The sequence below is a fragment of the Pipra filicauda genome, unplaced genomic scaffold, assembly GCF_003945595.2.
Source record: "Pipra filicauda isolate LSUMZ 115617 unplaced genomic scaffold, ASM394559v2 scaffold295_size919547_pilon, whole genome shotgun sequence".
Lineage (NCBI taxonomy): Eukaryota > Metazoa > Chordata > Aves > Passeriformes > Pipridae > Pipra > Pipra filicauda.
Genome location: NW_024104415.1, coordinates 271,911 through 297,444, shown reverse-complemented (window position 1 = coordinate 297,444; position 25,534 = coordinate 271,911). Strand labels below are relative to the sequence as shown.

The 25,534-nt window shown below is 47.1% G+C and overlaps 1 protein-coding gene across 4 annotated transcripts in view; it reads right to left on the bottom strand.

Annotated features, from left to right (window-relative positions):
* PDE4B (phosphodiesterase 4B) overlaps nucleotides 1–25,534 on the bottom strand; it is a 197,714-nt gene that overhangs the window by 69,261 nt on the left and 102,919 nt on the right. The window contains exon 2 of one of the 4 annotated variants that reach the window (XM_027719025.2): nucleotides 21,441–21,739. The exons of the other annotated variants lie outside the window; for them this stretch is intronic. Within the exon in view, the coding sequence (XP_027574826.1) occupies nucleotides 21,441–21,487 (47 nt within the window). The 5' untranslated portion in view covers nucleotides 21,488–21,739. The remainder of the gene's footprint in view (nucleotides 1–21,440; nucleotides 21,740–25,534) is intronic. 4 annotated transcript variants of the gene reach the window in all.

Below are 25,534 nucleotides of genomic sequence, written 5' to 3'. Positions count from 1 at the left end.
TTGGGAAGGAATTCTCCCCTGTGAGGGTGGTGGGGCCCTGGCACAGATTGCCCAGAGAAACTGTGGCTGCCCCATCCCTGGAAGTGTCCAAGGCCAGGTTGGACAGGGCTTGGAGCAACCTGGTCTAGCAGAAGGTTTCCCTGCCCATGGCATGGGGCAGAACTGGATGACTTTAAGGTCCCTTCCAACCCAAACCAGTCCGGGGTTCTGTGGTCTAAATAAAATCCAAGCAAGGGACTGGTGTTAAAATCACATTGCACCACCCCAGTAGAGAACCCTCCCGCCTGGCCTCTGCCCCCAGTGCCATTCCTGTAACTTTGATGACCCCGTGGCTCAGCTGAGGCACAGGCAGAGGCAGTGAATACAAAGCCTGCCATCCCTGGGCGTGCACCACACAGCGTTTCCATAAATTTGCATTTTTACTAATGACAGTGAGCTGGAAGGGACCCCTGCGCAGCCTCGGCAGGGGCTGGCAGGGACACGCTCTGCCTGCCCACACTCCCTCCCTTCCTCCTCTGGCTGTTTGACAACAGGGGGAAGAAGAGGGTGAAGTTAAACCACAGATTTATATTTTCTGCCATTAAGTCACATGCTCTGCAATAAGCTTTAATCATTCAGGACAGCAAACTGGATTTAGCAGAAGGGAAACCTTCCACAACATGAAGAGAAGATAGAGATGGTGGGCAGCAAGAATAAAACTTTCTAAAGTGGTGACTACAAGCCCAGAAAGCCAGGCAGGACAAAAGTCCTGCAGCATATCTCACGTAGCTTATGCCAAATGGTGAGGTCATGCAGCAGATACAAGGCTTCAGCTTTACCAGGTATGGTGGAGTCCTTGCAGGACTGCCAGCTACTGAGCACAGGATACTTCAGGAAGGAGGGAAACACTATCACTCAGCACATATGATATCCATTATCTGTTTTTATTTCCCCTGAACTTTTCCAGCATCCTTCCAGCTTGCTTCTCCATCCAAAACAAGTCTTCCAAACCCTGGTGTGTCCACACAGGTCATCCCTTGTTGGGAGCCTGGATCAACACCATCCCAGTTTTTCCACTCTCACCAACACGGTGCAGGAATCTCTGCTCCATCCCTGGTTCCCAACGTGCAGCTGAAACACTCAGTTTGCCACTTCCTCTACACAGTTTCACAACCATCATGTGACTCCTCTAGAGCATGTTTGTGCTTGTAACAGTCTGTGTCTTCTCACTGTTAAATTATCTCCCTACTCAAGCCCTACCTCAGGTGATCATCACACTGTGAAGCCCTTTGGAAAGGCTCCTGCACCTCAACCAGCTGCTCTGTGTTGTACTTCTAAAAGTCTCTTGGGAGTGAATGATTTCTCTGATGTGAAAGCAGACAGTGCACTGTTGGCACCCAAAATATCATTTAATAACTGTTATGTTCCCTAAACCTGCAAATCTTATCAAGACCTGCTTCAGGGCTCATTTTGATTAAGGATCCCTTAGAAACTGTCTCATGTTGAAAATCACTTGCTGGAAACACCGTTTTGGAGTCATTTACTACAAACCATAAAGCTGCACTGTTCAAAAGAAACAGAGACATGGGGGCACTGAGCAAACTTCAGCTCAAAACTATCAATATCTGAAACGCAGCTGTAAGTCAACAAGTCCAGGAGCATCAAACAACGCAGCCACAGTGACTGGGAGATTTGGAAGAAATATGAGCAGAGCACTTGCCACAATTGATTACCATTTAATAACAGAGAAGGTGAAGTTTTCAGTGTGAATAAGCACAAATGTGTAGGCCTGGCACAAAATCATTACATCTGATAGTAGTTAAAGATTCACGTCATCACAGTAAAAGCTCCATTCTTGAGCTAATAGAATTGAGACATGCTGGGTATTTCAGGGTATTGATAAAGGTTTGGCCTGAGCTAACAAAGTATGAGTGGGCAGAGGTGATCAATGGGCAAAATGGATCCATTTAAAAATATTGACTCATTGTGTGAAAACATTCACTGTGGCAAAACCTGGGAAGAGTACACAGTGATGGGTTACTCCAAGGGGAAGGAAGAAATGTTTGATTTCATGGATGAAACAGGGGAGAGAAAACACCTGAAACTAGAGAGGACTTGCTAAAAACAACTGAAATTAGTGAGGAGCTGCTAAAATTACCTGGAACTAGTGAGGAGCTGCTGAGAACACCTGAAGTCAGTGAGAAGCTGCTGAAATAGATGGTGCCAAGCTCTGTTCAGTGGTGTCCAATGAGAGGAGAAGCAATGGCCATAAACTAAAACACAAGCAGTACCACCTCAACAGAAGTAAGAACTTCTTTCCATAGAGGGTCGCAGAGCACAGGAACAGCTGCCCAGGTAGGGCGTGGAGCCTCCCTCTCTGGAGACATTCCAATCCCACCTGGACATGTTCCTGTGTCACCTTTTCCAGGTGACTCTGCCTGGGCAGGGGGGTTGGATCGGATGATCTCCAGAGGTCCCTTCCAACCCTAATGATTCTATGTTTCTGTGAAAACACCCAAAACTATTGAGGAGCTGCTGAAAGCCCTGATGAGGGGCCGGATGGGGGGACACTGGGGTGGCAGGCAGGGCAGGCAGGGCAGGCAGGGCTGCAGCACCCCAGGCCCCAGCGATGCCAGGGCTCTGAACAAACACTCTGTGCACACCAACACCTCCTGCGGGGCTGAGCCCAGCGGTGTGTGCTCGATACTGCTTTTCAGGTCAATAACTCTACAAGCTGCAGAAGGAAGCCTTTTTACTGCAACAGCACCCAACAGGGTGTTTAACCCTTTGTCTGCTTGCAGTAAAGCTTCCCAGGCTAAATCACTGCCAACCGTATCATTTCAGTTGGAAAGATGAATTTAAATTAGCCTGTTCGAGCTGAGATTAAATCCCAGCAGGAACCTAGAAGGAGACTTAGCTCCAGTGCACCCCCTCCCACTCCACCTCAGGCCTCTTGTCTTCTCTAGCTCAAGCCAAGATGCAGCTCCTGAAACTTTTCCCCATCTGGGCTTTTACTGAACTCCAGCAGAAATCCGTCTCCTTCCGTCCTTCATGGAAGAGCTCAGGCCAGCCCTGAGTTTTCGGGTTACGAAAATCTTTCTGCAAATGTGTTGATGTGCTTGGAACTGGATGATGGCCAAGAAACCAATCAGTCCCAGAGCGAGGTCCTGTGAGCCACCCGTCTGCCAGCCTCCGGCAGCGTCTGGGAACGATCAAGATCACAGAGCCAGAGTGGGAGGCAAACAACGGGTATTCTCTGGATATGGCTCAGCCAGGATAAAATGTGACACCCTATAATAGTGCCCTGGCATCACCCAGCACAACATCTGACCGAGGGGACATCAAATGCCACACAGATATCAAGGGCCTGATGGCCAGTCATGTGAAGAGCAAACAAGATAGCAGGGTGGCAGGGGAGGCAACAGGGAACAAAACCCCAGTGTCAAGCCCTTCTGTGCTGAGCAGTCAGCCCTAAATGGTTGGTGATTTTTGCTTTCTGCCAAGGTTCTGCTTTAATTGGGCAAGACTGTGCAGCATGTTCAGTGACACGGAGCAGAGGAGAAAACAGCCTGTGCCAGGCTGTGAGGCCGTGCAGGAGTCACCCTGCTGAGGTGCAAAGAGTTATTATGGGTCAGAACATCTTATCCGCGATGGCTTTTTACTTTACTGTTTTAAAAAATGTTCTGTGATTTAAGCTAAAAACATCAACGTTTCTGTGCATGCTGTTAACTCGCCACACACAACCCCCAAATTCTGCCTAAATTTATACTCGTGGGTTCCACTTGTCCCAGTGAGCAAAGCTAGAATGAACTCTCTGCCCTTTTCATTGCCTTGGGTGAGGTGGAAGCAAAAAGTCAGTGACCACCGAGACAGCCTGAGAACTGAGAACACAACTATGGACACGCTGGTGAGCCTCATCCCCCCATGACTCTCCCACACTCTGGCCCAGTGGTGGCTTCACTGCACAGTGTTCTGACCTGCACAGTGAGGGCAGCTCTTTGAGGGCTGATGGAGTAAAGTTCTCCCTGGGAGCAGGGGCTGAAACTTCCTGGGTGCCAAGACATCAAGAGTTGGCCTAACTTCTAAATTACAGAGGTCACCCATACAGCTTCTCCAGCAAATCTGTAGTGTAGAAAATGCAAGCACAACCAAGTTCCTTATTGACTTGAGTGTAATAGATCAGTCAATACATCCCAGCACTTCATCAGAGAAGCAGCATCCTGCAGTGCTCTTTCCCTAACTCCTGCACCAGCTCCATAATCATCTGAATAGCGTCTCTGGTACTTGAACCTCTTGCCAGCACAAAGCTGGTTCAATAGTGCCATTCAAGCCCAGAGTAGCTGCACTGGCTGCACTCTGTCTCCAGAAGAGTAGGAGATTCTTGCTGCAGTCTAAGAAAGAAAAATCACTTAGCACAAATAAGGTCTTTTAAAACCACTGATTAAATAGATATTCACAAGACAGAGCACAATGGCTTTGATGGAGCCATTGCAACCTATTACATAAATCCTCATTCATGCCCAGGAGAGCTTTTCCTTTTCTTTTTTTAATATCAGAAGAGAAAATGAAGCCACGGAAAAGATATTAAATTACATAAAAATGTGCGACTGGTAAGTTCACGACTTAAACTCAGAGAAGCAAAGAGATACAGAATTTGGGCTGGAAATCTTGGCTGCTGTGCAGTCCCCAGCTGTGAGCTTGCAGGAGCTGTGCCATGGCCTTGGCTCCCTGGCACGGGAGCTTGCTACCTTGGACTCAGCTCTGCAGCACCAGTCCTGACAAATTACACCTCTTCTGAGGAGGAGGATGGAATTGCAGAGTTATTGATGGATGAACGGGAGTGCTGACAAGGACAGGAAAGTGTTATGTGAGGGGGCTGGTCGATACTCACAAACTCCATCTCGTATTCTATAAAGGGCCATGGAGATGCTCCAAGGGCTGGAGCTCCTCTGCTCTGGAGACAGGCTGGGAGAGCTGGGGGTGTTCACCTGGAGAAGAGAAGGCTTCAGGGACAACTCAGAGCCCCTTCCAGTGCCTAAAGAGGCTCCAGGAGAGCTGGAGAGGGACTTTGGACAAGTGCCTGGAGGAACAGGACAAGGGAGATTGGCTTCCCATTGCCAGGGGACAGGGATAGATGGCATATTGGGAAAAAATTCTCATCTGTAAGGGTGGAGATGCCCTGGCACAGATTGCCCAGAGAAGCTGTGGCTGCCCCATCCTTGGAAGTATCCAAGGCCAGGTTGGACGGGGCTTGGAGCAACCTGGTCTAGTGGACCCTGTTCATGGCAGGGTGATGGGACAAGATGGTCTTTAAGGTCCCTTCCAACCTAAACCATTCCACAATTCTATGAAACGTTCCCCCTCTGCCTGCGCATCCCTGCAGCCCCAGCACTTTCCAGCCTGCATTAGGAATGTTCTGACATACATTAGCTGCACACTATTCATCCTTCCACTGTTGTACTGACATGTGGAAGGTGATATCTTCGCTAGGGCTTTCACAATTTTCTGCATTTCCTCATGAAAACAGACTTTTTCCTAGAATCTAGTTCCTAGTACTTTTAATCTGAAATAAATGTATAATATTGCATGAGTTATTAGATTTACTGGAGCTAAAAGTGGGCTGGAGAGCAGCAGTGAGTGTAGAGTTTAATAGAATAGTTCTTAAAACACCATATAATTTTAATGTAGTAAAGCAAAAGAGGGTCAGCTTGTTCTTCCAAATTCCACTCCAAACAATTTACTATCTTTATGGATGAAAAAATGTAGGGAGCCTTTTGTGATGTGAGTGAAACTAGGACAGTCAATATAGACCCACTTCAAACCTTCACTCACAGATGTCTATTCCTTCAGCCAATATTTATTCTCTTCCCAGAAAGTCCTTTTGTGCACTTTACATGGTGAGTTACAGCATCTCCTTCACTGCCACTTTCCCCAGTAAATCTCTGTTCTCATAAGTGTCTCTAACTGCAAACAGATGGAATCAAGCTGCTCTCCCCAGTTATGGTCTCGTATAACACTGGGAGCTCGATGGTCCTACAAAGGTGGTCACAGGGGACAGGACAACTTGGCCCAACACCAGGACTGGTGTGGACAGTGCACAAAACCAGCGCCTTCCCTTCTGCTCCTCATCCTCAGAAAGGGTTAACAGGAAACACTTGTTTAGGACACCAGGAAGCTCTTGGTCCCAAAACGGGACTCAGATCACAACTAAGACACTTATCGAACCTCTCCTGGTGCTCTGCCTTTCCCTGCTCCGCTTTGCCAGGCACAACTCAGCCAGCAAACCCAGGAATTTAGTTCCCTGGCGTCACCCTCCATGTGAATTCATTCCTTCTCCTTGTGATGTCACCCAGCTCCAATGCCCCCGGGGCTCTCGCCAGAGTCGGGAACAGTTGACGTGTGCGGGAATTCTCCTTTTAGCAGACACAGAGATGATTTATAAGAAATCCCTGCCTGCACTTCCTCCAGCTGCTTCAGTATCTTTCCCTGGGTGTTTTTACGGTAAAGTTTTTCCAGGGCTCAGCCCTCCCACGGATGGGCCCTCTCCTCCTCCCTGCTCCCACCCGGCACAATGTTCATCCGAGGCCAAGCAAGGCAGGTGTTCCAGGGATTTATGGGGCTGAGCTGGCCCCACTGCAGGGACACAGATGGGCAGGGGACACTGAGCCATTGATCCCACGGTCAGACTCTGCATGCTGCATAAGGGGCTTGTGGATGGAACGGCTCCCGAAAGAACAAGAGCTGGGATCAGGGATTCTGAGACCATCAGGACTGGGAGAGCTCATTCCTTATTCACCCTATAGATACTGCTGCAATCCAGACCTCCAGCTTACACCTTACTGTGGCACCACACTGAAGGCTTTGATACAGAAATCTGCTGCAATAACTTTCCAGAGAAGGGAATGGAGCTGGGGAAGGGTCTGGAGCACCAGGAGTGGCTGAGGGAGCTGGGGAGGCTCAGCCTGGAGAAAAGGAGGCTCAGGGGGGACCTTCTCACTCTGCAACTCCCTGACAGGAGGGTGGAGCCAGGTGGGGGTCAGGCTCTGCTCCCAGGGAACAAGGGACAGGACAAGAGGAAACAGCCTTATGTCGTGCCAGGGGAGGTTCAGGTTGGACATGAGGAGGAATTTCTTCAGAGAAAGGGTGGTCAGGCATTGGAAGAGGCTGCCCAGGCAGGTGGTGGAGTCCCCATCCTTGGAGGGATTTAAAAGCCATGTGGATGTGGCACTTGAGAACATAGGGCAGTGGTGGCCTTGGCAGTGCTGGGGAGTGGTTGGACTCGATGGTCTCACAGGGCTTTTCCAATCTTAATGGTTCCGTGATTCTTCTTGATCTTGGAAAAAAAAATGTTGTCTAATTTCTAATATCCGATAGGAGCTCGAATGATGTACCTAAGAAACAGACCTGTTTCACCACCACCTTCATATTTTTAATTAATCTCTCCTTTCAAACTTACTGCTAAATCATCTTTAAATGTCTATTCCTAAAAGAGAGCTAAAAACTGAACAGGAATTTCATATAATAAAGATTAAAACAATATTATATAAGATCAGTGTAAATATAATAGACTTACATAAGATAACTGGACAATAAAGTGTGGTTTAGAATTTTTCAAGAGCCTTGCTAGCTCACCTTCTGTATAACTTTTGAAACATTCAGGCTATGATGAGTTTATGGCACAGTTCTAAGGAAAAGATTATAAATAGAAGGGCATGGCTTTTTTCTCTTTTAAATAGTGATTAAATCTAAGACATATTTATCTAACCCCTCAGAAAACCAAGAGTGTGGAGCCTCTGATTAGCAGAGTGCTGCACCATGACTCCTTCCTCCAATCTCGGGAATTTTGGGGCCAAATTCTGCAGCCTCATTGACTAGGTGCCCTGTTGGCACCCAGCTGCCTCTGCCTCCCCTCAGCATCTGTGCAAGACATAACAGGTTTATTTCTTTAGTTTTCTTTTTAATCTACAGCCTTTGAATCACTGAAAAATATATTCTGTACCAAAGACACTAATCTACAGGGAAACTACTTCCTGCTCCACCTTGTATGCAGTCAGATTATGCCAAAACACCCCAGACCTGCTCCCTGTGGGTGACAAAACTGCCAATAAAATTTTGGTTGGGAAGGTCCCTGTCTACACCTCAAAATGTACTTCTTGGATATGCTGTGGCTCAGCTCACAAGGGGATTTCAGGTGGGGCAGCATGAAAGCATCTCCTGTTCCCAGAGGTACCAACAGGAACACAGGCTGCTTTGAAGTCTAGCGTGAGGCTTTTTTTTTTCACTTTTCAGCTCTAGGCAAAGACAAAAAAACCCATCTCAATGCTATGGCAGCTTTGCATGGACAAGGCTGTCACCCAGCTACCAATTAACAACTGCAGCTCAACATTTCAGGTGGGCAGAGACAGTGGGGGGAATATGACCAAGCTGGATGGCGCTCAGAGCAACCTGGTCTAGTGGAAGGTGTACCTGACCATGGCAGGGGGTTGGAATGACATGAGCTTGAAGTCCCTCCCAACCCACACCAGTCTGTGATTCTGTGATAGACTGTGCAGGGATCAAGACCTTTTGCCTTTGTGTACCCCATGTATGACAATGTCAAAACAAATTCCCTGGTGGTCCAAAGACACACATAAAGCACAAGGATTGAGTCTTAGAAACATAGCAGGAAATCAAACCATTACCCAAGTGAATTCGGATGTCTTGTTCTCCTTTCACCTGAAGTCATCACTAACAAGCTCTGGCTGATGTGACCAGAAACAAGCCAGGTACTACAAGGAAATAAGTCCTGCTCCAGGATATGGCACATGGCTTGCTCATTCAGAAAGTGAAGAAAGCTGTTCTCTCCAGGTTTGTAAAAAATTCCAGATATCACTGAATCACAGAATCCCAGAATGATTTGGGTTGGAAGGGAGCTTAAAGCCCATCTCGATCCAGCTGTTCTCCCACCCAAGAAACAATCTGTGAAACTCCTACATGGAATTCCCCTCCTGCCAGTTTCCAAGACCAGATGATTTTACCCCAAACACTTGTTTATAAATGTACAAACCAGTAAATGATGCACTAAACAGCTTTGCAAAGAAAGGTGAACTTAATGCAACAACAGTAGAAAACCGTATCACTGATAAGTCAAATAAAACAAACATAAACAAGGTGAGATATAATCTCTCAGTTCTTCTCTCATTAAGTCATTCTGAGGACTTAATTTTAAAATACAAAAGTGTTCTGAGAATATTTTGTAATTACAAACCAATAAGAGAAATCATCCAGGAGGAATAATTACATAATTTCTACATGAACTCACTGCTTAGAAGACTTCACAGCTTAGAGAGGCCGTAATAAATAGCTCCTCATATCATTGCTGCTGCTGCAGCTGATGACTCACCACTGTTACTGGGATCATATCCCAGAATAGTCATGCTCCTCTGTGTACTGCATGCAAAATTAGCCATCAGGGGCTTACTATTAAACAAAACAGATTTGGGGGGTCAGGGTTTATGTGGTCATATCATAAAAACAAAAGCTGCTCAGTGTTTTACCGGAATGCAATGAATGTGACACACCCAACCTGAAGGCCTCTGATCCCCATCCCACAGAATCAGAATTAGAATCAGCATATTCTAAACCTGGGGGTTTTCAGTTAACAATTCCCTATCACACACTTTTGGTCCTGGCAGCACAGAACAGTCCTCCTGCAGACAGCAGCTAAAACCACTGAGAGAGACAAATACAGCTGGAATCACAGAAACATAAGGGAACAAGTCCAGGGATCAGATACAGGTAACCAAAAAGAAAAAGATTGTCTAGGCTGGGAGAGCTGAGGGTCTTCACCTGGAGAAGGCTCCAGGGACAACTTAGAGCCCCTTCCACTGCCTGAAGAGGCTCCAGAAGAGCTGGAGAAGGACTTTGGACAAGAGCCTGGAAGGGATAGAACACAGGGAATGGCTTCCCACTGCCAGAGGGCAGTGTTAGGTGGGATACTGGAAAAGAATTCTTCCCTATGAAGGTGGAGAGGCCCTGGCACAGGTTGCCCAGAGAAGCTGTGGCTGCCCCATCTCTGGAAGCGTCCAAGGCCAGGTTAGACAGGGCTTGGAGCAACCTGGGATAGTGGAAGGTGTCCCTGCCCATGGCAGGGAGTGGAATGGGATGGGCTTTAAAGTCCCTGCCAAGCCAAATCAGTCTGTGATTCTATGAGTTAATTAAAATATACATCCCTTACCAGCTAGAGCAGATGGGTGCATCAGTTTAATAGAATTTAATTCAAAAAGCACAAAAAAGTAGTATGAAACAATAGAAATGCCCTGCTATTACTCCTTTAGCCTCCAAGAAACACCAACAGTTTCCTCCAAAAAATAGTTAATCACATTATATAGGTGTTGTCTGTGCTTATGTGCCACACCAAAGTGGTGTTTGCCATTTTCAGTGAATACCCAAAATCTTTGGAATTGTAGGGCAGAGCCCCACGTAAGACACAGAGGTGACTGACAGAATGACAGGACTAAGAAAGGACTTTCCCCATCTGACTTCACAACCTAATTTCCAAAAGTGTTCTGTTCTTTCATCTTCTGGTATTTATGCATATCTCAAAGTACATCTGCAGCCTTTACCTTCACAACATTTTCACTGAAAGAATATTAACAACATCAAAAGTTTACTTTTTGGCTGAATAAAAACCCTCTCCTTATGCATTATCATAGAATCCCAGAAGGGTTTGGGTTGGAAGAGACCTTTAAAAGTCATCCAGTCCCACCTCCTGCCATGGGCAGGGACACCTTCCACTAGACCAGGCTGCTCCAAGCCCCATCCAACCTGGCCTTGGACACTTCCAGGGATGGGGCAGCCACAGCTGCTCTGGGCAACCTGTGCCAGGGCCTCTCCACCCTCACAGGCAAGGATTTCTCCCCAGTATCTCACCTAACCCTGCCCTCTGGCAGTGGGAAGCCATTCCTCCTTGTCCTGTCCCTCCAGGCCCTTGTCCAAAGTCCCTCTCCAGCTCTCTTGGAGCCTCTTTAGGCACTGGAAGGGGCTCTAAGTTGTCTCTGGAGCCTTCTCTTCTCCAGGCTGAACACCCCCAGCTCTCCCAGCCTGTCTCCAGAACAGAGAGGCTCCAGCCCTCAGAGCATCTCCATGATCTCCTCTGGATTCACTCCAGAAGCTCCATGTCCTTCTGCTGTTGTTCCCCAGGGCTGGAGGCAGCTCTGTAGGTGGGGTCTCACCTGAGTGGGGTAGTGGAACAGAATTCCCCCCATGCCTGCAGCCCATGCTGGGGGTCAGCCCAGGGCACGGGGTGTTTCTGGGTGCCAGTAGACAGGGCCAGGGCATCTTGAGCTCATGAGCAATTCCCTCCCCAGTCAGGATGTGTCCCGGGCTCCCGTCTGACTCCCCCAAGGTTCTGCCTGCTCCATGTCCAGCACTTCCACGCTCATCTCGCAGCACAATCTCCTTCCAAAAACTCACAGGTAAAGAAAGCCATGTGCTCGAGTCCCTGGAGCTGGGCTGGAAATCACAATCACTGAATATACATGTATGGAATTCCAGACTTGGTTCCAGGTTCTCTGAGGCCAAGAACTGGTGGAATCTGTGGGCAGTAACAGGGAGCACTGTGTCCATCCCGCTCCTGCAGGTCCCCTCCAGCCCTCTCCACTGTGTCAAGCTGAATCTGCCTCGTCTGCTGCTTCAGACCCTGAACTTCTGAAAACTGCTGTGACTTCCTTGGAAATACGTCAGTGCTGCCCTAGATACCGAGACTGCTCCACCAAACAGTCCTTTCCACACTGCACAGTGACTACCAGACTATTTCTCCTGTTATTCTCAGCATCTCTGGGTTCATCCTTATTCCCCCTTTCCTGCCAGCCCACCCAGAGTACCTCCACACTCTGTCTGCCCTTCCCAGCTCCCTCTCCTTCTCTGAGAATAACATGCAGGAAACCAAGGATTTATTTGTCATTTTTCCAGCCTTTAGACATCAAGAGTTGTGCTCATCTCTCTGCAGATATTAATTCCTCCAGGCTAAGTAATAATAGGCTCCCTGGAGCAGCCTGTCCTTGTCGGATTCTATGGATGCTTCTGGACCACCCACTCTCCTCCTCAGCTCCCAGCCAGTTTGTGGCCAGATTAGAGTTCCCCCATCATGAGAGTCAACTGGAATACTCCAAGTTGTATTTCATGCTCTCCTAAAAGCCAAATATATACTGTCTATCAAATCCAGTTCCTCTCCTAATTCTCTTACTCCTATAAACAAACCCACCAATCACATCTGCTGTGTTTTGCTCATGCTGGTGCTTTTGAGAGTGGGCCAAACCTCTGAAATCCAAATGCTCCCGAGCCAGGAGAGAGAACATGGAATCTGCTGCTTTAAATGGGACAAATCTGCTTTTAATTGGCTGCTGTCCATGACAGATTTTAATCCTGTGGAGGCAATAGTCCATACTACTATCTGAGCATTTTTACCAGCACATATTGATTGGCTTTTTCCAGTCCTCTGCTTTGGCTATATTCCTACCCCAAAACCGCATTACTTAAATCATCAAACGATACATTAATTCCAGGAGTTTATATTATTGAGCTATTATGTTTTATCCATGGCTTCAAAAAATATTTTCTAAAGAAATCAAGCCCTTTGGATCAATTCACTCTTATTCCACCAACAGACCTACACCTATTGCTTTCATCTAAGAAAACATATGGATGAATGTGAGGTTGGAATATCCTCGAGCTTTCAGGGATTAGGGAACACCTGAGTATCACTTTTTCACAGCAAACATGGGGGCATAGCATGGGGCATTAAACAGAGCCCCCCCAATCCCTGTTGGAGATGCTGTGAGTGGTCCAGCAGCTCCCTGGAAAGCTGAGAGGTGGAAGGGAATCATCTCAATACCAAAGTCCACATCTCACACTTGCATTACAAACACAAGTTTCATGCTCATGTTTAATCCAGGCAAACACATAAACAGACAGAGAAAGGAAATATAGGGAGTCTTCAATTATAAAAGAGTGGGAGTTTTTATAAAGTTTCAGAACTATGTTAAACATTACAGAATTAGCCAAGTTTAATTTTGTTGTTGTTACTGCTTGCATTAATTGCTAAAGTTTATTTGGGGTTAACACAGAGGTATAAACACCTTGGAGGGAGATACACAGCAAAAATTTCTTAAAATTTCCCATTGAAAAACCAGGGATCAGATTTGGCCACAGCTGGGCCAAGCTCACCTTGCTCAGGACAGAATCTGTTCTTGCAAAAACTACTGAGCTGATTTCAAGAATGAAACTGTGGAAAAGCTATTGTGCCCACAGTAACACCTGCTCTGTCTCTGGCTGCAGGGGGCTGGGTTTGGTTTTCACTTTTGTTTTCTGTTTCAAGCTCTTGCTTTAAAGGTTTCATTTTAAACTTGGCAGGAGTGCCCAGGCAGTGTTAGTCAGGGATCAGCCTTTTCCGGAGACAAACACTCACAATTGACTCACTGATGGTCTTTTGAAAGCAAATCCAAGCACATGGGGCACTAATTGGAGCCTTTTTAGTGCTGGGCTGTTCTCAGTCCCAGAAGAATCACACAAGGAGCCCCAAGGGAAAGCCAGGAGCAACCTGGTCTAGTGGAAGGTGTCCCTGCCCATGGCAGGGGGTGGAATGAGGTGGGCTTTGAGGTCATTCACAACCCAAACCATTCCAGGATTCCATGATTCTCCTTGAATGCTTTCAGAGGGGAAGGCAGTGGTGTCCATCCTAAGGAGGGGGGAATCCACTGGGTGCTCCCCTGGCTTGCAGAGGTCTCCTGATGCCGTTCCCTGCTCTCCGACCTCTGAGCACAGTTCTGTGTCTCTGCTTTTTGTACTTCCCCCATCACCAATGTGTAGAAGCTTGAGAGTTTAGTTTTTAATAGTGCTACAGAGAGTTAAGATTATTTTATTTTTTCCTGTATAAATCCTCCCCTTCCCTGCCATGTCCTGAGACCTCGGCCTGGCCATCACCACATTTCCACCCTGATTCCTGTTTCTCCCAGTATCTGCCCCTCCTGTGCTCCACGGGGGCTGAGGAGATGCTGTCCTGTGCTCACACAGCCAGATTTAACATCTGGAACAAGAAGGGCTGGATGAACTGGGACAATCCCTGTAAACCAAAGGTGCTGTGGCATGAGGACATGTGGCTTCCCAGCACGCAGCAGGAATTCGTCGGCTCAGTGTCATGGGTTGATTTCCTACTGTTTTCAGCTTTAACAGTTGGATTGATACAATTAACACATTTTCGTATGCTTTCCTTAAAAAAAAAAAAGCTAAAAAAAGATAAACTGCTATTAAAGCTTGCAGGCATTTTATGTCCTAGAATTTATACTGAAAGCTACATAAAAAAAGCAACAAAACCATACAAGTAATCAGGGTGGGGGAGAAACAGGCCCTGTAAAATGATTGATAAATCCCTTTATAAGCCAAACAAAAATCGTGTTACTTTGCAATTTGATTTTGAAACTTCCAGAATTTAGCAAAGAGCTTCAGCTCTTTAATACATTTGCCAGCTGCAGGTTTTAATCTCACTATTTGTTAATTGTAACGAAGGAAAATAATTATTCCCCGAGTCCTGAGGAGGTGTTGGCACTGGAAGTGGCAGGGTTGGAGCGGTGCCAGAGTGGGGATGGATGGCTGTGCCGGAGCTGTCGCCCTGTGCCGGGTGCTGCTCTCATTTCACTGCTCCATTGACGTCACTGTGAGCTTTCAAACCAGCCCCGCACGTCTGGTGAACTCCACAGAACTGGGAGAATGAAAAACCCGCAGCTCATTCACCAGAATGAAAATGAGGTTTTTTTTTTCTCTCTCTCATAAAACCTTTGCTGTTTTATTCCTTTTTTCGTGCCCTTTATCGAGTGATCAATGAACTGTGATTATAATCTGCATCAGGGATCAGCCCTGCCCATGGCGGGGGGGGGAATGAGGAGATCTTTAAGGTCCTTTCCAACCCAAACCAGTCTGTGATTCTATGATCTGTGATAAATTGAACAAAGACAATAAAAATACTGAGGAAGGACACTCTTTGTGCTTCCAAAGGTAACAGAATGGCTCATTTTGCTCTAATTCAGACAGTTTAGGGCTTAATTTTCCAATCTGTATAAAAACCCCCATGTTATCAACATTGTCATATTCCATGGAATGGGATGTTCTGTGTTACAAGCTGGACTTGGTGATCCTGTGGGTCACTTCCAACTCAGGATATTCTGTGATTTCATGACTCTATGATTCTATTATTCCATGATTCTGTGATTCTATTATGCCATGGCTTTATGACTCTGTGATTCTGTTATTCCATGATTCTGTGATTCCACAGTTCTGTGATTCTATTATTCCATGATTCTATGATGGAAGGCTTCAGAATCTTTCTTTTTTACGTGGCTGTCCTGAAAATGAGCAGCAAAGATGCTCCCTGAGCAGTGTCTGGTTTGAGACAGCTCTGCTCTGGTGGCAGCCAAGCACTGACATCCATCTGCCATAATCCAGAGCTCCCAGGACAGAGCCAGTGGGAACAGGAGGTGGATAATGGTTATAGATTTGTTTTTGCAGCTTGTGGAGAAAGATTTTTAATCATGGAAAGTCCTTCTGAGGAGTCTTGTCTGCATAAAGAGTAAACACCACGGCTGCTGGTGACAATCCTGTGTTACCCAGGGCTGAGCAGGATGTCAGCAAGGACAGGGAAACCTACAGGAAAAGCCTTTGTTTAGTTCTCAGGGTTAAATTCCAGCTGAGCTTTGGACCTGGGGAGCAGAGGACAGTGCCCAACATTCATCTGTCCTGCTCTGTGTTGGGAAGGGAGCTCCAACACAGGGTGCACCTGGGTTTATTCTGTGCAGAAGCGACTTGGGCAGAGTAACTTGATGGGCATGTTGCATGGCCCCTGTAATAGCTCTTTCGTTATTCCCATCAGCAAAGGGGATAAATTGCAGGGAACTGGCTCAGGGGAATGGGGAGCTGTTCTCAGGATGGCAGAACTGTAAATCACAAGCTGTGGAGGCTGTTAAAAAAAAAAACTACTCAACTTTTGGAATTCTTTGTCTGTAAGAAATTCCAGGTCAGTAGAAATCCAAAATTTCACTTATTAAATTTCACTTATTTCTTCTGTAGAGAAGAAACCCCTTTTCCATTGTGTTGTTCCCTGTACCAGCTGACTGTCTGAGATTGCCTAATCTGCCAGTGAGTTTGAAGCTAAAAGAAATCTGTATCCCAGTTATTAGCCTCTGGAGAAGAGGTTTATGAAGGAAATCCTGATAAAGCTTTAGAAACAGGAATCTGCATTTCTAAGCCTGCTAAGATGCAAGAGTGGAAAAAGCCCTAGAACTTCTTAGAAAATGCTGAGACCTCTTTTTGCATTCAGAGAATCTCAGAATGGTTTAGGCTGGAAAGGACCTCAAAGCTCATCTAATTCCACTCCCTGCCATGGGCAGGGACACCTTCCACTATCCCAGGTTGCTCCAAGCCCTGTCCAACCTGGCCTTGGACACTTCCAGGGATGGGGCAAACACAGCTGCTCTGGGTAACCTGTGCCAGGGCCTCTCCACCCTCACAGGGAAGGATTTCTCCCCAGTATCTCACCTAACCCTGCCCTCTGGCAGTGGGAAGCCATTCCCTGTGTCCTGTCCCTCCAGACCCTTGTCCAAAGTCCCTGTCCAGCTCTCTTGGAGCCTCTTTAGGCACTGGAAGGGGCTCTAAGTTGTCTCTGGAGCCTCCTATTCTCCAGGTGAACATCCCCAGCTCTCCCAGCCTGTCTTCAGAGCGGAGGGGCTCAGGCCCTTGGAGCATCTCCGTGGCCCCTCTGGACTTGCTCCAGCAGCTCCACATCCTTCTGGACTCATGAACTCGGAGAAAGTCAGCACATGGCTTCCTGGTTATCCCTGGATGACCTACCCCAAAGGGTGTTCACGGACACCACCAAAGCCAGACTGGGAAGCATCAGCTGCTGACCCACCAGGGCAGCTCCTCCATCCAGGCTAATCCCGACGGGACCGGCACACGGAGGGGTGTCTGCAGCCAGGAAGGACTCAGACTGTTGGGCCTTGGACAAGCTAGGGAGGAGGAGGACGAGTAATAGACTGGAAAAACAACTTCATGTGTGTGACAGATAGAGATGCACATGAACTTGGCTAAAAAGAGTCTCCTATCCAAGTGAAGTTACACAGATTATTTCCCTGGAAGTTAAGATAATGAATGGAAATATGGTAATGTAAATACGTCAAGAGCGGCCTCAAACACTTTAACTCTTATCTTCTGCCTTGCAAGACCAGCATGAAAATCCAGCCAGGAACAACTTGAAAAGATACAGCATGAAGAGAAGGGAAAGGTCACTAAATACCAACCCCATCCCTCCACCGGAATCCCTCTGTAACCAGCTTCCCAAACAGCCAAAGTAAACACTGCACTGCTCAGAGCCAATTAAATTCCCATTATTTTATTGTTAAAAATTCTGTTCCAGCCAGGCATTGTCTCTGCTGCAGACACATCTCAACAGTGGGTTCTTTGTGCTTCCTACAGGCATTTGTGAGCACAGGAGAAATATTTGGCCTTCTCTTTCTGAATTGTGCCTACAGATTTCTGAGTTACGTCTCTCAAATCTACCTTCTGCATATAAATCATTTCTTTGTTGGAAATTCTGCCTATTTATAGAAGGCTATGGAATTAAAACATGAAGACAACCAAAATGTTTGAAGTACATCTGAAGTTACAGCTAAAACCCAGGAAAATCGGGTAACTTGAAGGTAGAGCAGATTTTAACCCACGTCATTGGAGAGTGTTAATTGCAGACCAAACCTTAAGTATTCTGAAACTCAAAATCAAAATCAAAGTCAGTTCATGTCAGTGAAGTGAGGTGGGGGTCAGTCTCTTCTTGCAGGTAACAAGGGACAGGACAAGAGGAAACAGCTTCAAGTTGCACCAGGGGAGGTTTAGCTTGGATATTTGGGAATATTTCTCCCTGGAAAGGGCTGTCCAGCCCTGGCACAGCTGCCCAGGGAGGTGGTGGAGTCTCCATCCCTGGAGGGATTTAAAAGTCCTGTGTATGTGGCACTTGGGGACATGGGGCAGTCGTGGCCTTGGCAGTGCTGGGCGAACAGTCTCAGTGGGCTTTTCCAACCTAAATGATTCCATGATCCTGCATGATACCACACTATGAAAAACTCCTCCAGCCTCACATCCAACTACAAACATCTCAGCTTGAATCAAGTGAGCTGAAAGAATTAAGGTCAGGGTGGCTGTTCTGCATCCTGTGGTTATCACCCCTCTGATAAACATGTTTCTATTCCAACACAAAGATATGCCAAGAGGACCTGTCACTCTGGCTGCACTTAGCTGGGAGCTGAGGAGCACCTCTGAGATCCCTGTGTTGGCAGCTGGAAGCAGAGTCTTGGGTTTTTGTTCCACCACTTCACACCATGACAGTTTCTGCTGCCCCACCAACACAATGTTCAGTCTGAATTCAAGAGTTTGAAATCATCCCTACAAACAAGCACCAACCACGAATTCCTCTATTTCCCCACTAGGCATTTACAGGAACTGATGTGCTGGTGCAATCCCAACTGCACATAACCATTTTCCATTGCCCCAAAACACGTTCCAACATCCCATACCAGGCAGAGCACAAGCACAGAGCTCTCCTCTCTGCCCCCAAAAATCAACAGTGATCAAAGTCCCACATTGTCCAGGTGTGGATAGGAACCACTAGATCCTCTGTTGAACTTGGAGGAGAACATGGTGCTCTGAAGCAAAAGGCCATCCACGGAATCATGGAATGGTTTGATCTGGAAGGGACCCTTCATGGGGTTCATCACGTCCCTCCATCCCCTGTCATGGGCAGGGACACCTTCCACTAGATCAGGGTGAAGCTCTAGTTAAAAGAGTTTGCTTATGCATGATGGGACAGCAGAAGGAGAAGCTCAGAGGAAGCCCAAAAGTTTATCTGAGAGGAAGAAAATGCCTGAAGATGCAGTGCAAATGTGTAACAGTAACTAAAGAGCCTCAGCCATGATGTGTGCCCTGAACAAGCAACCAAGAGGCTACACAGGTCAGGATTAGCAAGACTCAGTCTAACACTAGCTAGGCCAGCATGGGGTGAGAAATATGCTTTATTTCCACCTGTGCACAGGTGAAGTGAATTTTATAGGATAATCCCTATCCCCTCCTTCATAAATCCATATTCTGACAAGGCTCCCCTTGAGCTGTCCGCTTTTAATTACCTAAAACTTCACTGATTGGTCAGATGGCACTGACCTGTCCCCAGGGCCCATCCCTAATAACCCTCCCTCTTAGGATTAGGGTGCTGTTCAGTTCATTTCAGTTCATTTCTAGAGCTGAAATTATTTATATTGCTCTTGAAACTACAGAATGTATTTCTCCTTTCTGCAAACGAAACACATATTTCCATAACTCCCTCTGCTCTGCACAGACGTTCACACTGTCCATAACAAATGTGCACAGTCTCTCCTCTTCCTTTCATTCTTAAGTCTGGCAAATCGATTAACACTTCCCACCCCTTTCCTCCTGGTCCCCTATTCCTCTGTCTCAGCTTACTAGAGTTCCTCCTCAAGATGAACTTTCTAAATCAAACCAACTCCCCCTGCAAAACATTAAGGGAAAGCCATGGTGAAAATTCCAAGACAGGTTGGTTTAGATTAGAGATTAGGGAGAAATTCTTCCCTCTGAGGGGCTGAGGCCCTGGCACAGGTTACCCAGAGAAGCTGTGGCTGCCCCATCCCTGGAAGTGTCCAAGGCCAGGTTGGACAGGGCTTGGAGCAACCTGGGCTAGTGGAAGGTGTCCCTGCCCATGGCAGGGGGTGGAACGAGATGAGCTTTGAGGTCCCTTCAACACAAACCATCCCAGGATTCCATGATTCTGACACAGGCTCTGCTAAAGTGCAGCAACACCTGCTGCTGTGTCAGGCACAGCCACGTGAGTCCTCATTTATCTCTGTCCTTCAGACCTGGCACGTACGGGACCTCTTTGGCCGGGGAGGAACCGGTGCTGTCAACACTCTGCCGAGCACAGAGCAGCCACACGAGCCAGCGACGGGGCACATGCCACCAGGTCTGTCCTGCAGAAGGACAGGGGGTGTCTGGGCAGTGGCACTGCCGTGGCTCCACAGGCTGGCACCACCAGCAGAAGGAAGAAGGACCCTGCCATCCACCCCAGCCCACGGCACGGTGGAGGAAGAGCTATCGCTCACCTCAGCTATCCAACGATCCATCAGCAAGACACAGCCCACATTTTATGCAGGGTAATGACAGACACTGTTAGGGTTTCAACCAAGAAAAGCTCACACCACCGTGAAGGGCCCTTGGGAAGGGAGGACACCCAGCACCACGCACAGAGAACTCAAGCAACCAGTGGGACCTTCCATCCTTCCTCTTCCTGCCGCCTCCTTGTCTCCAGGGGCCTCCCGTGGCTTCCTTTCTGAACATTTGCTGTCACCAGAGGTCTTCCAACAATATAATAAGGCATTTTTGCTCTTCTCTAAATATTTACCTTTCCATTCTCCTGTCCCTGAAACACCACACATGGCTCTCCTCAAGGAGCAGGCTGTGCTCTGGAGAAGGGAATCTCACCCTGTCACTCCACAGCGCCTTTAAAGGCTCAGAGCCTCCATATTTTCATTAATATATACAAATACTCAGCTATAGGTTCATCCCAGAGACTAAAGTAGAGGTTAAATGATTATAAGCAATAATGAGATTACGAAGAATAAATTCTATGTAAGAGCAGAATATTTCTGTGTATAGGTACGATTACAGAATCAGCATTTGAATATCTAGGATATAAAGTTATCTCTATATTCTGTATCCTTAAGGACAACATAGATTATCCACACTAGAAGACCATGTATATCATACTACCCAATGGCTTCATCCCTGAACTCAAACAGCAGGTCTTTACCTATAAAATTAAACCCATTTTGGTGTCATTTATCAAACCCAATCCTGTGCCATCCGTGGTAGGACACGACTCTGGAGTTTCCCTCTCCCCTCCCTCTGCCCTACCATGGCCAGATCAGAGCAGAGGCAGCAGCAGCTCCACCTGCTTATTAAAATGCAACAGTAGTTGACAACAGACTGGAGAAGGTGCAGAGGTAGCACCATGAAATCACTCAAGCGAAAGAACGTTTTAGGGACTCATCAATTTTTAAATGAAAATTTCAGTTCATGCACACCTTAGAATGAAAACAATCAAGCACAATACCAAATTTTCCATTCTTTCCCCTCCCTTTCCCCACAGCCCCAATTACCAAGTGTCGTGAGGGTGCGTTGTCAGATCGAAATCTGACCAGGAAAGATCAGAAAAGAAAATATCCACTAAACAACCTGACAATGCCACAGCTCCAGGAACATGCATCCCCTTAATGCTCCCATTCAGCAGCTGCTTTTGACCAAGGTAAAATCACCACTTTCAAGCTCTTCTGCCCACCAGAACTGCTCTGATCCGGACAAACCCATGGAATACTCACCAAATCCACGAATGACGGCGATTAGGTAAAATATTAATATTTAACATCTTCCAAGATGAGACTTCTCTTCTACTTGTCCGAAAATATTCAGTACATTTCCTGCTTATTCCAAACTTGTATCTTTCTGAAGTTGTATCAGTGGCACGGAGATGTTTCCAGGAGTTTTTATTCTTTGTGATTACATGTCAACTCCCATTGCAGGGTGGATGTCACTTTATATACGAATGCAAATGACTTGGCAATCAAAATGTGAGGGTGCATGTGGAACAGCCTCTACGGACTCCCATATTTCTTCATTTCTAGCAGAAGAAAGAAAAAATAAATCTATTTCTGGCAAAACCCTGACTGCAGTTTCCTGCTCTCATTTGTATAATCCCTTCCAGTGATCCTGAGACGGGGAGGGGGGGGGAAAGGCAAGGCTTTTCAAAGCTGGAGAAACATCCCCTTTTTCCTGTTTATCCTTTCCAGGTCATATCCCTCGTTCATTCAGCACCTTCACAGCTGAATCAAAGTTTTCTGATGCTGCAGAAACTCCGCTCCCGGGTCCCTCCTGTGTAACCCAGGGACGGTATTCCTGGGGTGACAGGGGTGCAGGCAGCTACGTGGGGACACAGGTCCCCATCCAGCTGAGGGGTTACAGGCAGGAGGGAGCAGGTCGCTGTGGAAAAAGGCCTGGCTTATCCATCCCACCAAACCAGAAGCAGCAGCAAAGCTCTCCGAGGGTTTCCAGCTCCCTGCCAGGGGTCATTCTGCACGGAGAGGGGAGTGCTGTGCGCTACTCCCGCCACTCGGGACTGGGGCTGTGTCCCTGGTGGGATCCCTACTGCCTCTCCAGCCCTCCCTAGCCCGGCTTGAGGTGCTGTGCCTGCAGGAGAATCCTCGGAGCAGGTACCTCCGCAGCTGCGACCTCGCCCCGATGAGCGACAGCAGATTTGTGAATCTCTGCATAAAATGGAATTTTACAAGATTTACATCTAAATCCCGCCGCTAAACATCAAACCCGGCACAGCTCCCTGGTGCATCCCGACGTCAGGGGGTGGGTGGTGGGAAGACGGGGAGCAGCTCCCAAAATCCTGCCCCCACCACGCACCTCCGCCGGAGCCCGAGCTGGGGACGCGCAGCCGGGGAGGGGATCCAGGGATAAAGGGAGGGCTGGAGAAACAGAGGAGAATGAAAGCGCTTCCAGCGGCGACAGTGCCATGGATTGGGAAGGCTGGAAGGGATCTGCCCACGCGTCCCTGCCCAGGCTGCACCTCCGCCCACCCGCACCTTGCGGGGGCGAGGGAGGGGGACGCTAATGGGGCCGGGCTGGATGCGGCACTTCCTTCTGCTTGGGAAACAAAAAGTTCAATGTCAAGGAATGCGCAGGAGGGACCGGCAAATTTTGCCTTCACTGGATTTTTTTTCCTGCCGCTGAAGTCTCCAGACATTTCACCTTGACAACCAAGGGAAGGGATTTTATCATCAGCTGAAATCAAAGGCATCGGCAAACCTATAAATGGGATTTCTATAGGTGAGGTATAAATGGAATTTCTATAGGTGAGGTATAAATGGGATTTCTATAGGTGAGGTATAAATGGGATTTCTATAGGTGAGGTATAAATGGGATTTCTATAGCTGAGGTATAAGTGGGATTTCTATAGGTGAGGTATAAGTGGGATTTCTATAGGTGTAAAATGGGCTTTACATTTCATCAGAGGCATAAGTGATGCATAACATTCCCTACCCACAGGGAGAGGGTGCCCAAAGCAGCAGGAGGGGCCAGCACAGGACCAGCAGCCCAGGGCACAGAGCAGGGAATTGCATCCCACAGCTCTCTGAGGATCCACAGACTAAGACCTGAAACCTGCCAGCCCACCCCGCCCTGCAGTTAACTCCCAACTGGAAAGGGAATGAGGAACTGTTTTAGTAATTAAGATGTCAAATCCAATTTCAAAATACATGGAAAGGGGGAGACTGGCAGCATCATTCCATCCAAACTCAAACTCCTGTCACCTGCACTGACAGTCAGAGCTGAGAAAAGAGTCTTCCAGACTGAAAGAACTATGAGCTTCTCTTCTGTAATTGTAGATGAAACATGAAACCATATTTGTATTCTATTGACATAAATAAAAAAAAAAAGAATAAAAAAAGGGGCAACCTAGAAGTATAAGAAGAAAGTGAAGCCAGAGTACAGATAACCAATACACTGACAGTTTGCACCTCTCATTTGCTTTGCTGCACCTCCACTTGTGGTAATTTGGTTTGAAAGGACCCAGTTTTACACAGAGTGGCAAATGATTTTGTGCACACCACAGAATGATGCATCTTATATAAGAAAAAGGTCCCCAAACATACATGGATGGACATAAATATATACATACACAGACATGCAAATCATAGAAACCCAAACTGGTTTGGGTTGGAAGGGACCCTAAAGCTCATCTCATTCCACCCCCTGCCACAGGCAGGGACACCTTCCACTATCCCAAGTTGCTCCAAGCCCCGTCCAACCTGGCCTTGGACACCTCCAGGGATGGGGCAGCCACAGCTGCTCTGGGAAACCTGTGCCAGGGCCTCACCACCCTCACAGGGAAGAATCTCTTCCCAATATCCCATCTAACCCTGCCCTCTGGCAGTGGGAAGTCATTCCCCCTTGTCCTGGCACTCCCCTCTCCATGACTGGGACAAAAAAAACCCCAGGATGTCCCTCTGGAATGAATATCTGCCATGTTGGCCACAAACATTATCTGCATTCTTCTTGGTGAAAAAATCAAAATTAATTACCTGCTAATTTGGTAACAGACAGTTCTGGGCACTGTTGCTTCTTTTCTATCCCACCACACTGAGACTGTGCATTTTCCCTCCCCATTCCCATTTTTATGGCGTCTCCCTTCACAAGTGTGACCTTTCCCTTCATCCAGCATCCTGAACTTGATGTGGTTAATTGCAGGGAACAAGGCAGTAATCAAACAGTGGCTGGGTGGGAAGGATAATAACTCATTCTCTTGGTTTTTTCTCCTAGAGCTTCTCAGACAGTTGAATAATTATCCTCCACTAAAGACCCAACTGAAAAACCAGCAATTGCAGTATCAACATGACATAAATGAATGTAACTCTCAGGGCTGTGATCAGAACCCACTGCTCCCTCACTTCTGGGCCTGTGCACCACTGAGCACCCTCCCTCCTACTCCCACACACTTCAAAAAACCATCAAATTGTTCATTTTGATCTTCAGCCACATCTACATATTTAATGTATTTATTAATTAGCGGCTAAAATGGCTTTGCAAGCCCTAGTAATGATTAGCCCTACTCCCACCGGGCCCTCCTGGCAGCCCCAGTACTGATGCTCCTCCAGGGAAACTTCAACTGTTTTGTGAGAGATTGCACAGACTCTTCAAAAAACTGGAAAACCAGCCCAGAACGTTTATTTTTTTCCACATCTTTCAGCAAAGTTACATAATGCAGCTCCTGCGCAGCCGACCCTGCTCTCCTGCTGCCTTGAAACACTCCAGGCCCTTCAGCACCTCGGTACCTTTATTCCCTCAATCAACAGCAGGTTGCTGTGAAGGCTCAGGAATGTTCCCTGCCCTTGGAAGGCACAGCCTGAAAAATATCAGCTGATATTTTGGATATTTTGAGACAAACCAGAAGTGTGGTGTATAAAAATAATCATGTTGGATGCTCTCTCTTTCCAGTTTTAAGACTCTACACTTATGCAAGAGTATTTTGGGGGTTTCACCCCAAATAAATAAGCACTAAATGTTCAGAGGCATAATTTGTCTCTCTCCTCCTTGCTACTAGTGAAATAATTAGGATAACCTGCAAACAATCCAGCTGATAATCGAAAAGCATGAAAACCACCTCAAAAAGGACTTCCCCCATGCTGTTCATGGGATCTTATTGTCTGTTTTGTACAGCAGCATCGACCCTTTCCCCAGTATTTAAATTGTTGGGGTTTTTTGTCACATGCCACAGCCACAGGCTGCTCTGTGGAGCACAAAGGTATTTATTGATTTGGGAGGGATGCATTGCTTATGCTCCAAAGCAGCTCCTCAGCCATGCAGCAGCTTTTCATTCATTCCTTCTCTCTGGCCACACTGATTCAGAATG